Source organism: Megalobrama amblycephala, linkage group LG15 (genome assembly GCF_018812025.1).
Source record: "Megalobrama amblycephala isolate DHTTF-2021 linkage group LG15, ASM1881202v1, whole genome shotgun sequence".
Taxonomy (NCBI): Eukaryota; Metazoa; Chordata; class Actinopteri; order Cypriniformes; family Xenocyprididae; genus Megalobrama; species Megalobrama amblycephala.
Genome location: NC_063058.1, coordinates 21,314,661 through 21,327,380, shown reverse-complemented (window position 1 = coordinate 21,327,380; position 12,720 = coordinate 21,314,661). Strand labels below are relative to the sequence as shown.

Here is a 12,720-nt window from a genome sequence, read left to right as displayed (position 1 = left end):
TTTCTTTTATGACAAAAATCATTAGGATATTAAGTAAAGATCATGTTCCATGAAGACATTTTGAAAATGTCCTACTGTAAATATAGTGTGGATATATGCATTGCTAAGGACTTGATTTGGACAACTTTAAAGTAGATTTTCTCAATATTTTGATTCCAGATTTTTAGCTGTATCTCGGCCAAATATTGTCCTATCATAACACTAATACATCAATGGAAAGCTTATTTATTCACATAAAATTGACCCTTATGACTGGTTTATATAACTTTTTATATAACTGTAACCATATAACAAATAATATAACTACATTAATTATATAACACACATCTGAATACCTTTTAAGCAAACTAACTAACCCTGGAACATAACCTGCTCCGGAGTTGCTATGGCTACTTACATACCCTAAAAGTTACCTCCTTTTTTTGGAACCGAAAGTTGAGATTACCCACTTACTTACTCTTGAACATACCCGGGAATGTCACATAACCTGCTTTCTGAATACCCCCCTGGTGTCAGGTCCAGGATTCTAGCAAGTTTTTCATCAAACGTCACATCATTCTGCATCTTCGAGTTGTTGCTTAAATGGAGAACATCTTCTGGCCTTCAATCTTGAAATAGGGTAAACATTTCCTCAATGTGCCTCTAGATGGAGGTAATGTAGAGCTGTCCGGAATATGGCTTTGGCAAACAAGGCAAAGAAGTTCAGGGAAGTTTGCTTGTCTAGTGACAAGAATCTCATTAGATCTCTGTATATTTTTTTTCCCCTTGGTTTCCAATTAGTTTTATTCAATCATTTTAAAGCCACATGACCTGTGCTTTCTGAAAGCCGTAGCTTTAAAGAGAAGTTGTTCCATTCAGTGGTTTTCATATGCTACCAAAGCTTCCTGTTTCTGTTACAAAATATAAGTCTCTTACAAATATGGGTAATCACGTTTTAGTTTCCCACTGATAAGCAAAAGAGAAAGTTTGGTCATAAATAAGTAATAATTATGTGCAAGAAAGTGAGAAAGTGCTTGTATAAATATGAGCACAAACCTAAGTCTTTTAAACAGCACATGCTTCTTTTTAGCAATATAGCATGTGTACAGCTGACTAGAACATTTAAAGGTATCACCCAAAAATATCAACTCTGTCATCATTTACACACCCTCATGTATTTTTAAACCTGTATCATCTCCTTAAAGACACTGATATGTTTGCTGTGTCTGTGTATGCATAACAATGTTATGTTGTTTGAAGTGTGTCTGTGACATATTTTTTCATTGCTCCCCTGAGCTCTGACTGCATAGCTCGAGTTGTTTCTGCCCTAAATATAGAGCTGGCTTTTCCCTACAATGTCAAATGTAACTTGATTCCATAAGTTAAGTCACAGCACGTCAGTTGCTGGCCGACAGGCTGAGTTCCTCTCACTCTGTCCCACATTGCCTGATGGAGTCTGTGGAAGCACTGGGCAGGCCCATTGGGGCCAACCTTCTGAGCTTGCCGGCATCCTGCCCCTGGGATGAGGATGAGGAGTCACTGGGTCTGGAAGGAATCAAGCCCAAATCTTCGCCCATACCAAGACGACGGAGTTCAGTGTCTTCTGATGACTCCCTGCCTCCCCCTTCAAGCAGCCGAAGAGTGTCCTTTGCTGACGCCTTTGGTTTGAGTCTCGTCTCAGTGAAACAGTTTGACGCTCGGGGAGCAACAACACCATCAGGCCCTCTGGAGAAAGACTTGAATGAAGATAAGGAGTATTACATGCTTCCTCTCTTCACTCTTCCACAGACCACAGAGGAGCTAGTCTTGCGGGTTCACGAGCAGAAGCTGGAACTGGAGAGTTTGGAGTTGCTTTCTGGGACCTCAACCCTAAGAGGAATCGTTCGAGTGCTGAATGTGTGTTTTAATAAGATGGTCTATGTACGCACCTCTCTAGATTCGTGGAGAAGTCATTTTGATCTGTTGGCAGAGTACATACCTGGGTCAAACAATGGTGGGATGGACTGTTTCTCCTTCAAGCTCACACTGGTACCCCCATTCGGAGAAGAGGGTGCGAGGGTTGACTTCTGTTTGCGATATGAAACATCTTTAGGCACTTTTTGGGCAAACAACAATGCAAAGAACTACTCTCTGTTCTGTTGTGAAAAAATAAAGGAGAAAGCCTCAAATGTGAGTGAAAACAGAAGAAAAAGCTGTCTGAAAATAACCAGGTGAGAGGTTTCTAACTTATCTGTCATACACAGTAAAGAATGTCAAAAGAAATATTTCTAAAATATTCATAATTATGCTTTTATAGATATGATTCATAAACAATTTGATAACAATTCACAGTTTTTGCATTTAAGTAGGCCTAAGTGACATGCCACAATTAATACTAACAATACTACAGAGGCACTCGATGAATTAAAGGGTTAGTTCATCCAAAAATGAAAATTCTGTCATTAATTACTCACCCTCATGTCGTTCTACACCCGTAAGACCTTTTAAGATATTTTTGATGAAATCTGAGAGTTTTCTTTCCCTCCGTTGACAGCTACGCAACTACCACTTTGATGCTTCAAAAAGTTCATAAAGAGATCGTAAAACTAATCCATATGCATTGAGTGGTTTAGTCCAAATTTTCTGAAGAGACTCAATCGCTTTATGTGATGAACAGATTTAATTTAGAGTTTTATTCACATATAAACATTGATCAGCGAACATAAACAGAAGCTCAACCGAACCTGCTTGAAGTGCGAGAAGAAACCTCACTGGTTCTTGCGAAGCTCAAACGTGCTCCGTAACACACAAGATTGAACGTCATTGTTTCTCGCACGCATCAAGCAAACATGCTTGAGCTTCCGTTTACCACTGATATGTGAGTTGATGAATGTTTATATGTGAAAAAAAGCCTAAATTCAATCTGTTAATCATATAAAGCAATCCTGTCTCTCCAGAAAATTTGAACTAAACCGCTTAATTCATATGAATTAGTTTAAGATCTCTTTATGCACTTTTTGAAGCGTCAAAGTGGTAGTTGCGTAGCTGTCAATGGAGGGACAGAAAACTCAGATTTCATCAAAAAGATCTGCATATGTGTTCTGAAGATGAATGAAAGTCTTACTGATTTGGGTGATTAATTAATGACAGAATTTTCATTTTTGGGTGAACTATCCCTTTAAGGAACAATATACATACTGCTTTCCCGCCAGTTTTTAAAAACATGTAATTTTTTGTCATTTTCAGCCCAAATATCTCTGCTTCAACTGTTACAGAAACAAATAATGAGGAACTTCCTGGTAAATTATCTCCTGAAATTGTCTTAGAACTAGATTTGGAAATACTACAAAATTCTGATAAATACACTTTTTTTTTTTTTTCTCTCAGATATATATCTCAATTCTGGCCCTGGATCTCCAAATGAAAGCTCTGAAAAACCTGAAAAGGAAAGCATGAAATTAGTGGTAAGTTGTAAAGTCACTTAATAATGTGTTTAAATGAAACAACATATTTTAGTATAAATTATATTACATTTTATAAAACATGTGCTGTGACACTGGCTCCTCTTTCTGAATGCCATGTGCTCACCGATGTTAGGCTTTGACAAGTGTTAAAGTAACATTACGTACTGTCCCAAACAAGACACTTGATAGGTCAGCCTGTTCAGGGTCACTCTGAGACCATTATGTTACGTTGTTAAAAGTAAGTCCAAGTTCATGTCAAAGTCAATTTATCTTAAAAGTTGAAAATGTACTTCTATAAGATCTTTAGATATTTTACTCCTTAAAGGTAGGGTAGACAATTTTTTTTATAAAAACACTTTTTGTTATTCTTGTTAAAACTCTCTTTACATTCTGATAGTAATCAATAACAGAAGTTGTCTAAATATTAAAACTTCTGTGTAAGTCTCAGGACCAAAAAATGTTTGATGTCCTACCTGCCTGTCAACATGTGCAATTCCAAACCTCCATTCACCTGTTCACACAAACATCACAAATCATCAGCGCGTTCCATGAGGCTATGCAGAGCTGTAGACAGACAGTCACCGAGCGCCCACACAGCAGCCATCTTTTACAGTTCCTCCTGAACCAAAACAATGAGATTATGCTGCGTTCACGCCATGTCGTAACCGTAATTAAGAGATGGCAACCCGTGACGTTCTACCTGGAGCTGTTCATGTCCTCAGACTCGGATTTATGCGTTTCTATGTCAACACTATCAACACCAAAATGAATCTGCTGCAGTCAGGTGGTACAAGTAGAGCTCTGTTTGCGTTCATTATTATTTTAATGTTATGTGCTTTGAGACATGAGGTAATTTAATGATGCTTTACAGACTCTGTTTTGGCTGTGCGTGTTCATGTGTTTTGAAGGAGGCGTGGCTTTAGAGACGCTCTGAAGGGAGGGTGGGATCTCGAAAGCTAGCTTGCTATTGCTGCCTACCCTACCTTTACATTTATTTATTGAAGATAGTCTTCCATTCAGTATATTTCACACCTACTTCTTTGTAAACAGGAGGAAATAAGCAGAAACCGCAGCCGAAGGAGCAGAAGAAGGGCTGTGCGATTAGCAAAAGTCAAGGAGCACTTTGCTAAGAGAGAAGAAGAAATGAAACAAGGGACCAAGACCAAAGATACAGCAGAGGTCAGCATGCAGGAACATGCATCAGAGCTGGAGAAGACACCATGCAGCCCACAATCAACACAAACTGCTCGACCACCAACATGCAACCAAATATCACCCACACCAGCTGAGTCCTTAAAATCTGCAGAGTATATTGGATATTCCACTGACATTTACAGCCAAGCTCTTACACAACATAAAGAAGCCGTGATCAACACCAAGTCTAATTTATCCGAAGCACACACAGATTTACCCCTTGAAGACTGTGGTGAATCAATTGCATGCTCTGCTTCTGAAGTCCTGGAAGACATCCAACTTACTGAGGACCTAAATGACCAGAAAGGTTCAATCGATCAGTCTTTTCCTGTATGCCAAAATCCTGACTTGTCTGTTTGCAAGAATGTTGAAAGAGCATGGGAGCACTTTGAGAAGGACGCTAAGCATAGAATTAAAAGTTTGGCATTGAGCTCTAAGATGGACACAAATATCAATGATGGAAAACCAGAAGAGAATGTTAGTTTGAAAACTACTAACTCAGAGCCTCAGCTGTTTTCTCAAGGGTTCACATTTGGGACCATTGTAGCCCCACTTTATCATCAGGTTTTTAAAAACATGGAAACAGAGAGAAAAGACTTTTTTTCGAAAACATTACAAGTAGATAGGTCATTAAGGGAACTAGAGAACGAGAGTTTAACAGCGGTCACGGCCTCTGAGACCACAGACATTTGGCCAGAGTCGTGCAAATCTACAAAACAGACAGTACATGATATTAGTGTTGGCGCCTGCAAAGAATCAACAGATCAGAACTCACAACTTGCAGTAAACCCAACCAAAAATCCTCTCTCTGAGCCAAATATGAGTAAACATGTTGAGATGTTGGAAGCTTCTCACAATGATTATACTGGTGTTTTCAGAGAATACCCAACAGATAATACATTTACTGAAACAAACCTTCCAGAAGTCACATCCAGGCAGCCAGATCCTCCTCTAGTAGAAATTTTACCAGTGTGCACAGTAGCTTTGACTGACTATTCATTCCAGGATGATCCTGGCCACAGTCCATATTTATTTCCCCTACAAGGACCAGAAAATTTAGTCTCTTCAAATCAAACAATAGAGTCCGGTATTGACAACCTACCTGAACAGATACACCCTTCATCACCCACATCAGTTTTATTATCTTTGGATAATCAGATGTCTAGTATCAAAATTGAAATGAACCAGGGGGACCCTGCAAATATTATAAGCAGCACTTCTTGCAGTTTTGCCCAATCTCCTGAAGACCCCAAAATGCTCCTGACTTCAGGGATCGTCTTGGGTTCCTCTAATGATAAATCAGAGCTTGACAGCTGTAAGCTAAGATTGAACATTGAAAAATCTGAAGAACTTTCTTACTTAGCAACAGCCATGCTAACCGAACCATATACAGAATTGGGGAACACGCAGATAAATATGAGCAATACTTTGGAGAGCTGCCAAATGAATGAAAAAAAGGAACAAACGCTCATCGGTTCTGCTACACAGACTTCAGAGACAGAGAGCTCAAGCATTATTGTGTTTGATGGAGAACATAACACATTAGTGAATAAAGAGGTGGAAGAAATTCACAAAATAAAAAATGATGAAAGCCTGGAAGAAGGAAATGGAAACAAAATACAAGACAAAGAGGAGAAAGAACAAGAACCAAAAGAACAAGAAGGTGCAGAAGAAAAACTTGAAGATAAAGGAGGAATAAATAGCATTGAAGATGAGCTTAAATACATAGATGATGAAGAGGACTTGGATGCAGTGGAAACTGAGAGAGAAAAGAAACAACAAGCAGATGCAGATGATCTGCTTTCTGTTGAAAGAGATTCTGAGGAACAGAAGCAGATCATTAGTACCAGCAATGTTAAATCATTACCACAACATCATACTGACTTAAATGAAATAGAAAATCTTGGTGGAGTTGAAAAACAGGACAGGCACTTCAACAGTGGAGTAGCAATTTGTGAGGAAACGGCATCTTGCCAAGAATCGTCTCAAAAGAGTGATACTGAACTCAGTGGAAGTATGCAAGCTATGGAGAATGATTGGGACCTCATTGAATTTATTGATAAAGAAGAGGATGTGTGCTGTGGAAGTGAGAACAGTGACCGGGAAACTACTGATAATGTGAACAATATGCTGGAAAACATGGATTGCCAGGCAAAAGACTCAATGAACAGAGATCTCGAAAATGTTGAAGACAACACCTCAACAGAGTCGCAGATTGATGACGAGATGGAGCTGTACTTGAACAGTCTGAGGAATTCACAACAGTCCGTATTCAGAGAAGGCACAATGAGTGGAAGCTATGGCAAAAGACCCTCAGTGAGTAAAGGACGGCCATTAGCTATGCCTTCAATCTCGGAGTCTGTCGATGAGGACCAGACGAATAGTTCCCTAGAAGATTTAACAAATATCGAGTACATCAAGGAGCTGGAAAGAGCTACGCTGCCCCTAGTGGATAGGAATGAGCATGTCATTGGACGTAATGTCTTGTGGTGGAAAGAGTTTTTGTCTTATGATAATATGTCAAGAGTGATTGGATACACATTTTTGTTGATAGTGTTTTTGGTTGCAGCATATTATTATGACTTCATTGCATGTCTTGCCCTATATCTTCTTACAGTATATTGGCTGTTTCGACAAGGGGAGGAAGAGCCACTAAAAAACTCTCCGAAAGCTGACAGAGGAATGCAGTAAAGATGATTTATGAACATTTTTGGAGAGTTTAGTAGAAATGTGGAAGTGGATCTGAATACATGTTCTACGAATACAACTGTCGTATGGCAACATTGATTATGTTGTCATATTGATTATATTGAATATGGATTATGTGGAGGTATTTATCGCACATAAGAAAAACTGACTTTTGTTACATTATTTGCCATTTGACATTATACGAGTCAGTATATTATTTCCCGGCTGTATGGACAAATACAAAGTTCTGTCATGAAATTCTAGATGGCGCAGGATGATAGGTACATGATTCAATCTGCTTGCAATCACATCATTCTCTATAGAGCACAGCTGATTGGTTCCTGCTCTATCAGCTGCCAATGAACTCTTACCTTTGAATACTCGGTCAGCATTTGCTGTAGCAGTTGCTACTGCGCTTTCAGAAACCCTCCACCTTCCCCAGCTCCACCTGTATAAATCTGCTACGGGTAATTCATGTACGCTATATTGTACAGCAGCAGCAGCATGTCTTGTATGTATTTACAGTAGCAAGTCCCATACTTGCTCAGCAGCAGCAGCAGCAGCAGCAGCAGATCTATTCCGCCAAGACCAAACATATCAACATTATCATATCCATTACCATGCCAAACACTCTGAGAGTTGTCATGACAGAACATTGTTTTTCAAAGTTGGCATACAATATCACAATGCTTTTTATACAGAGCTGATCATATAGCAAGGGATTATATGGGATTTATATATGTATAAATGGTTGAATTATGTGCTAATGGTGCCTGGTACAGTGATATTTAAAGGACCAGTTTTGTGAGTGAAAAGATTAAGTTTGACAGATAAGATTAGTCTTGAAAAAGGATTATAGTGCAATTGACTTTTATGTGTAAGTTTAATTTCATATTAAGTACCTAATTGGATTATAATTTATATATACATATAACACATACAAAGCAGTAAAAAAAATTTTTTTTTTTCCTTCAGGCAAAAGGCAGTTATTTTACAAACATTTTCCCATACACGGTTGTACAAGTTTATTAGAGTTCAGAAATTATATTCTTTATGTATCATCTTGTTTGTTTACAGCTATGGTTTACAGTCATAAACTATTTGACAGTTCACACTACCTATTTTCTAAAAAGTCATCAAGGGTCACTATCCTATTTTATGTTTTTAGGGTCTTATCATCTCCAAACTGACCAGCGTTTGTTTCATAAATACAGGTACTGTATGTAGACAGGTGTCTACTCACAATGAATAAACTATGTAAAATAAACAATAACTTCCATCATTGCATTATTTTGTACTCAAAATAGATAACATGCATGGAATAATCTGTTTTTATCAATCTGTTTTTCTGTTGCGTTATCTATAAATTTATTTTGTCCAATCAACAGAGTATTTTTATTGCAACTCAATATTGTGCACCTGTTATTATTTTGAAGGTGTCTTTATCTTGTTCATTTATTGTTGGACATCATTCACGGAAATGGCTTTCAATGAACAAACAGATGAACTATGATCTCATCTCCAGGTTATATGCAATTCGCAGAAATAAATCTGACCACAGATCTCCCCAAATAGACTGTACATATTTTTAGCAGTGATTCAGTTGTTTTTGACCATACAGTGAAAGTCACTAGGGCCCAAAACATCGTCGAACACAACCCATCCCAACAATCATTGTACATTTTTCAAGATATCAGCTTTTGTGTTCCACAGAGGAAAGAATACATACATGAGGTTGAGTAAATGACGCCATTTTCATTTCTGGGTGAACTATCCCTAATGTCATCTTTAGAACACTATAATTTCAAGCATGATTAGATGAGTGACTGCATATTTATAAGCGGATAGCATAAGAAATGTTTTAGTCCCAAATTCATTGGGGAGGAGTCTGCACAGCTGAGCAGGGAGACTATTATGGGATTATCACTCCCTCCAAATGGGATGGAAGCATATGATGACATTTTCAAGAGGACACACAATGACACTTGTAGCTTCATCTCAGAGCTACTAAAAATGGAAAAGTATTTCCTCTGCGTTTTTCACGTACAAACGACAACATTGTCAAAATGATTCCCGTTCACACGGATTTGCGTCAATGACTAAAAATGCTGTATTATTCATGCCAGGCCAGTAGGTGGCAATGTCACTTTGTAAAGAAACACTACGTGCCAATAGACTGAACATGTAATACACATGTGCATGACATCACCGTTTTCACAAATTCAAGTTTTTGTAGTTTACACAGAGACCACAACCTAATGGAGGGAGTTAGAGCAGATTCCAGCCTCTCCTCAACAAACATACACATAAGTCCAGGAGGGAGGCGGAGCAGAAGCAGATCAGGGAGACTGGAGACTGAGGAGGAACAGAGAGCCAGGGAAGGAGCTGGCAGAGCAAGTGGCCAGGGTAGGTCCAGCAGAGCAGGTAGCCAGAGCTGAGTCGGCGGGAATGAAGACCACCTCAGCGGAGCTGGAAACCGGCAGAACAGGCGGAGTTGAAGACCATCACGGCGGAGCAGGAAACCACCACTGCAGAGCAAAAGACAGACCACGGTGGAGCAAGTGGAGCAGAAGACCACCACAGGGGAGCCGGAGACTACCACGGTTGAACAGGCAGAGCTGAAGACCACCATGGCAGAGCAGAAGACCACTGGCAGCCATGAAGGCTGAGGACTCTGGAGTGGCAGTCATGACGGCTGAGGACTCTGGAGTGGCGGTCATGACGGCTGAGGACTCTGGCGTGGCAATTATGACATGACGTGAAGAGACTCTGGCATGGCAGCCATGACGGCTGAGGACTCTGGAGTGGCGGTCATGATGGCTGAGGACTCTGGTGTGGCGGTTATGACATGACGTGAAGAGTCTCTGGCATGGTGGCCATGACGGCTGAGGATCTGGTGTGGTGGCAACTGAGGGAGTGCTGCGTTCCTTCACCGCAACTACCACAGTAAATTCAGAGCCGCAATGCTAAGTTGATGTAGAATTTCAGAGTCCAGTTAGGTTCAGCAGCATAAGCGAGCTGAGCGGCTCAGATACTTAAACACAAGACAGGGAATCACAAGACATTACGTGCATGATTTTATATAGTTTATAATATATTATAATAATATGTGACCCGATCTAGCGAAATGAGTCGGAAGTCGCAACGTTCTATTTTAAGATATGGGCCAATAATGTGGAAAAACAATGAAAAAATTGTTTTTTTTTTTTTTAAGCTAATTTCAAAGAACAGACTTTCAAAAATAATCTCCCAAAGTTTCGTAGTCCAGATAATTGAGTAAAGGTATTTAAATGGCTATTAAATTTGACATGGTTTTACTAAATTCGCTGGACGCCCCCAACTTCTCAACTCCTCTCATCACTTATGAGCATTTCCCAGTATCCCCTGAAACGTCATTATATCTGCTCTACAAATATGGTGTTACACGTTGTATAGAACCAATCAAAAAGCTTAGAAATGTAAACACACTGACCTAAATGCTGATTTTTAACAATGGGAAGCCCCGTTTCGACTGACAGGCACGCGATCGGTCCAGCCATCCTCCTGTCAGACTAGCGCGCCTTATAAAATAAAACTCCCATTTGCGTGTCTCTCTTTAAAAGCCAATAAAAATTGAATCCATATAGACCTTATGTAGCCCCGCCCCTTTTCAGCGTTGCGCTCGCTGTCTTTTGACTTCCGGTTTGTATTTCCACAGCGATATTACATTTATGAATGAACTGCTCGTTTTAAACTCTTCCCGATCTACTGACATTTGTTAAGACATCTGCTTTAAACATAACAATGCTCATGATAACTTTCATTAACTCTACAACAAGTAAATCCACTTAACCAACTAATTATTCTTTGACAGCGATGCCATAGAAATGTACAGAGCTACCGCAAAACGGAAGTTCAAAGACAATTTTATAAAGATGGCGGCGCGCTTGTTTCTCTGGTAAATAAGGTCTATAGGTAGCACAAAAATTCTTTTTGCATACAAAACCAAAGACTTTAAACTTTCATATCAAGCCTCCAACATGCTTCTGTTGCGTTGTTTTCACCCTCTAATGAGTCTGAGTAATATGCGTTTACAACAAAAATAGCACAGCAGCTAACTGAATACAAGTATGTATTTCACGTGCTCATAACTTCATGAAAAATGCACAGATCATAAAAAATGGCACATCAATATTTAAAGCAGATTCTCAATATTAAAATGAATCCGAAATCAATATAATATATTGCGTTGATCACAAGATATTACTCACGAAATTATTTAACATACTTGGCTAAAAACATGTCTCTCATCTCTCCGGGATGCAGTGTGTATCCAATGTTCCCGGACCCATCCATGTTCGTTTTCCAACGTGGAATAACACAAAATAGATATCATTTTAAAGCTTAGAATCTCATCTTTTTAATGCATCTAACCATTTTGAAAAACTCCTAACGAGTGCTGAGAAGCACCTCTAAACCGGAGTTTACCGCCCGTTGGCGCCACCTGGCTGCGGAAAAAATGAACAACAATTTTTCAAACTATTCTTTATAATATCACCACGAAATTTGAACCAGATGCAGCTCACATATAGGAGAGCATCACCAAAAAAGAATTTTTTAGCGATCTTATTGTGTTCCTGAGTTATTCCATGTCAAATAAAAAAAGAAAAATTATTTTTAAAAAAAATTATATATATTTTTTGTCTTTTATCAGCTGTTTCTCAGCAAGAAAATGTCCAAATGTAATGTAATTTATATTTTCTTAAAATTTAAAATGTTTTCTAACAAATGATACCTACCTTTTGACTCTCCTTGCTAGAGTTTTGGAGTTATGAGTCTACTTTTGTGTGTGTCGCTCAGAAAAAAAAAAGAAAAAAAAAAAGAAAGAACTCTAAAAAAGCCTTCAGGTCTTAAAGGGTTAATTCAAATAAATACTTTAAAATAATTTGAGCTTCAGCCTGGTTTAATAGCATTTATATATATATATATAAAAATGTCTTTGGTCAAATTAAGCTGTAAAATAAATAGTTTATCCCTTTAAATGCAATGGATTTTGAAAGATATCAACAAAAAAACGGGCAAAAAACTTTAAAAGCGATTTTCTCAGGTTTTCAATTGGAAAAAGAGGGCAGACGATCATAATTAAAATGGGTATATCTTTAAAACCATTCAAGGTATGACTTTGACTAGGATATCATTTTAAAGCTTATTGTCTCATCTTTCCATTGATACTCAATTTTGAAATTTGGGTCACTGTGACTCATTTTGCTGGATCAGGTCACATATTATAAATATATATATATATATATATATATATATATATATATATATATATATATATATATATATATATATTATACAAATCTTTAAAAAAGTAATTATAATAATATAATTGTTATAATAATAATAATATTAATAATAGTCATAATAACCACAA

General features: G+C 38.2%; 1 protein-coding gene across 1 annotated transcript; it reads left to right on the top strand.

Moving 5' to 3' along the window:
- Window positions 1-781: 781 nt before the first annotated feature.
- On the top strand, window positions 782-10,436 carry ppp1r3ab (protein phosphatase 1, regulatory subunit 3Ab). Its single transcript, XM_048158944.1, has 4 exons — window positions 782-2,189; window positions 3,205-3,257; window positions 3,346-3,422; window positions 4,473-10,436. The coding sequence occupies exons 1-4, from the start codon at window positions 1,429-1,431 to the stop codon at window positions 7,305-7,307; spliced, it is 3,726 nt and encodes a 1,241-aa protein (XP_048014901.1). The 5' UTR covers window positions 782-1,428; the 3' UTR covers window positions 7,308-10,436.
- The last annotated feature ends 2,284 nt before the right edge of the window (window positions 10,437-12,720 follow it).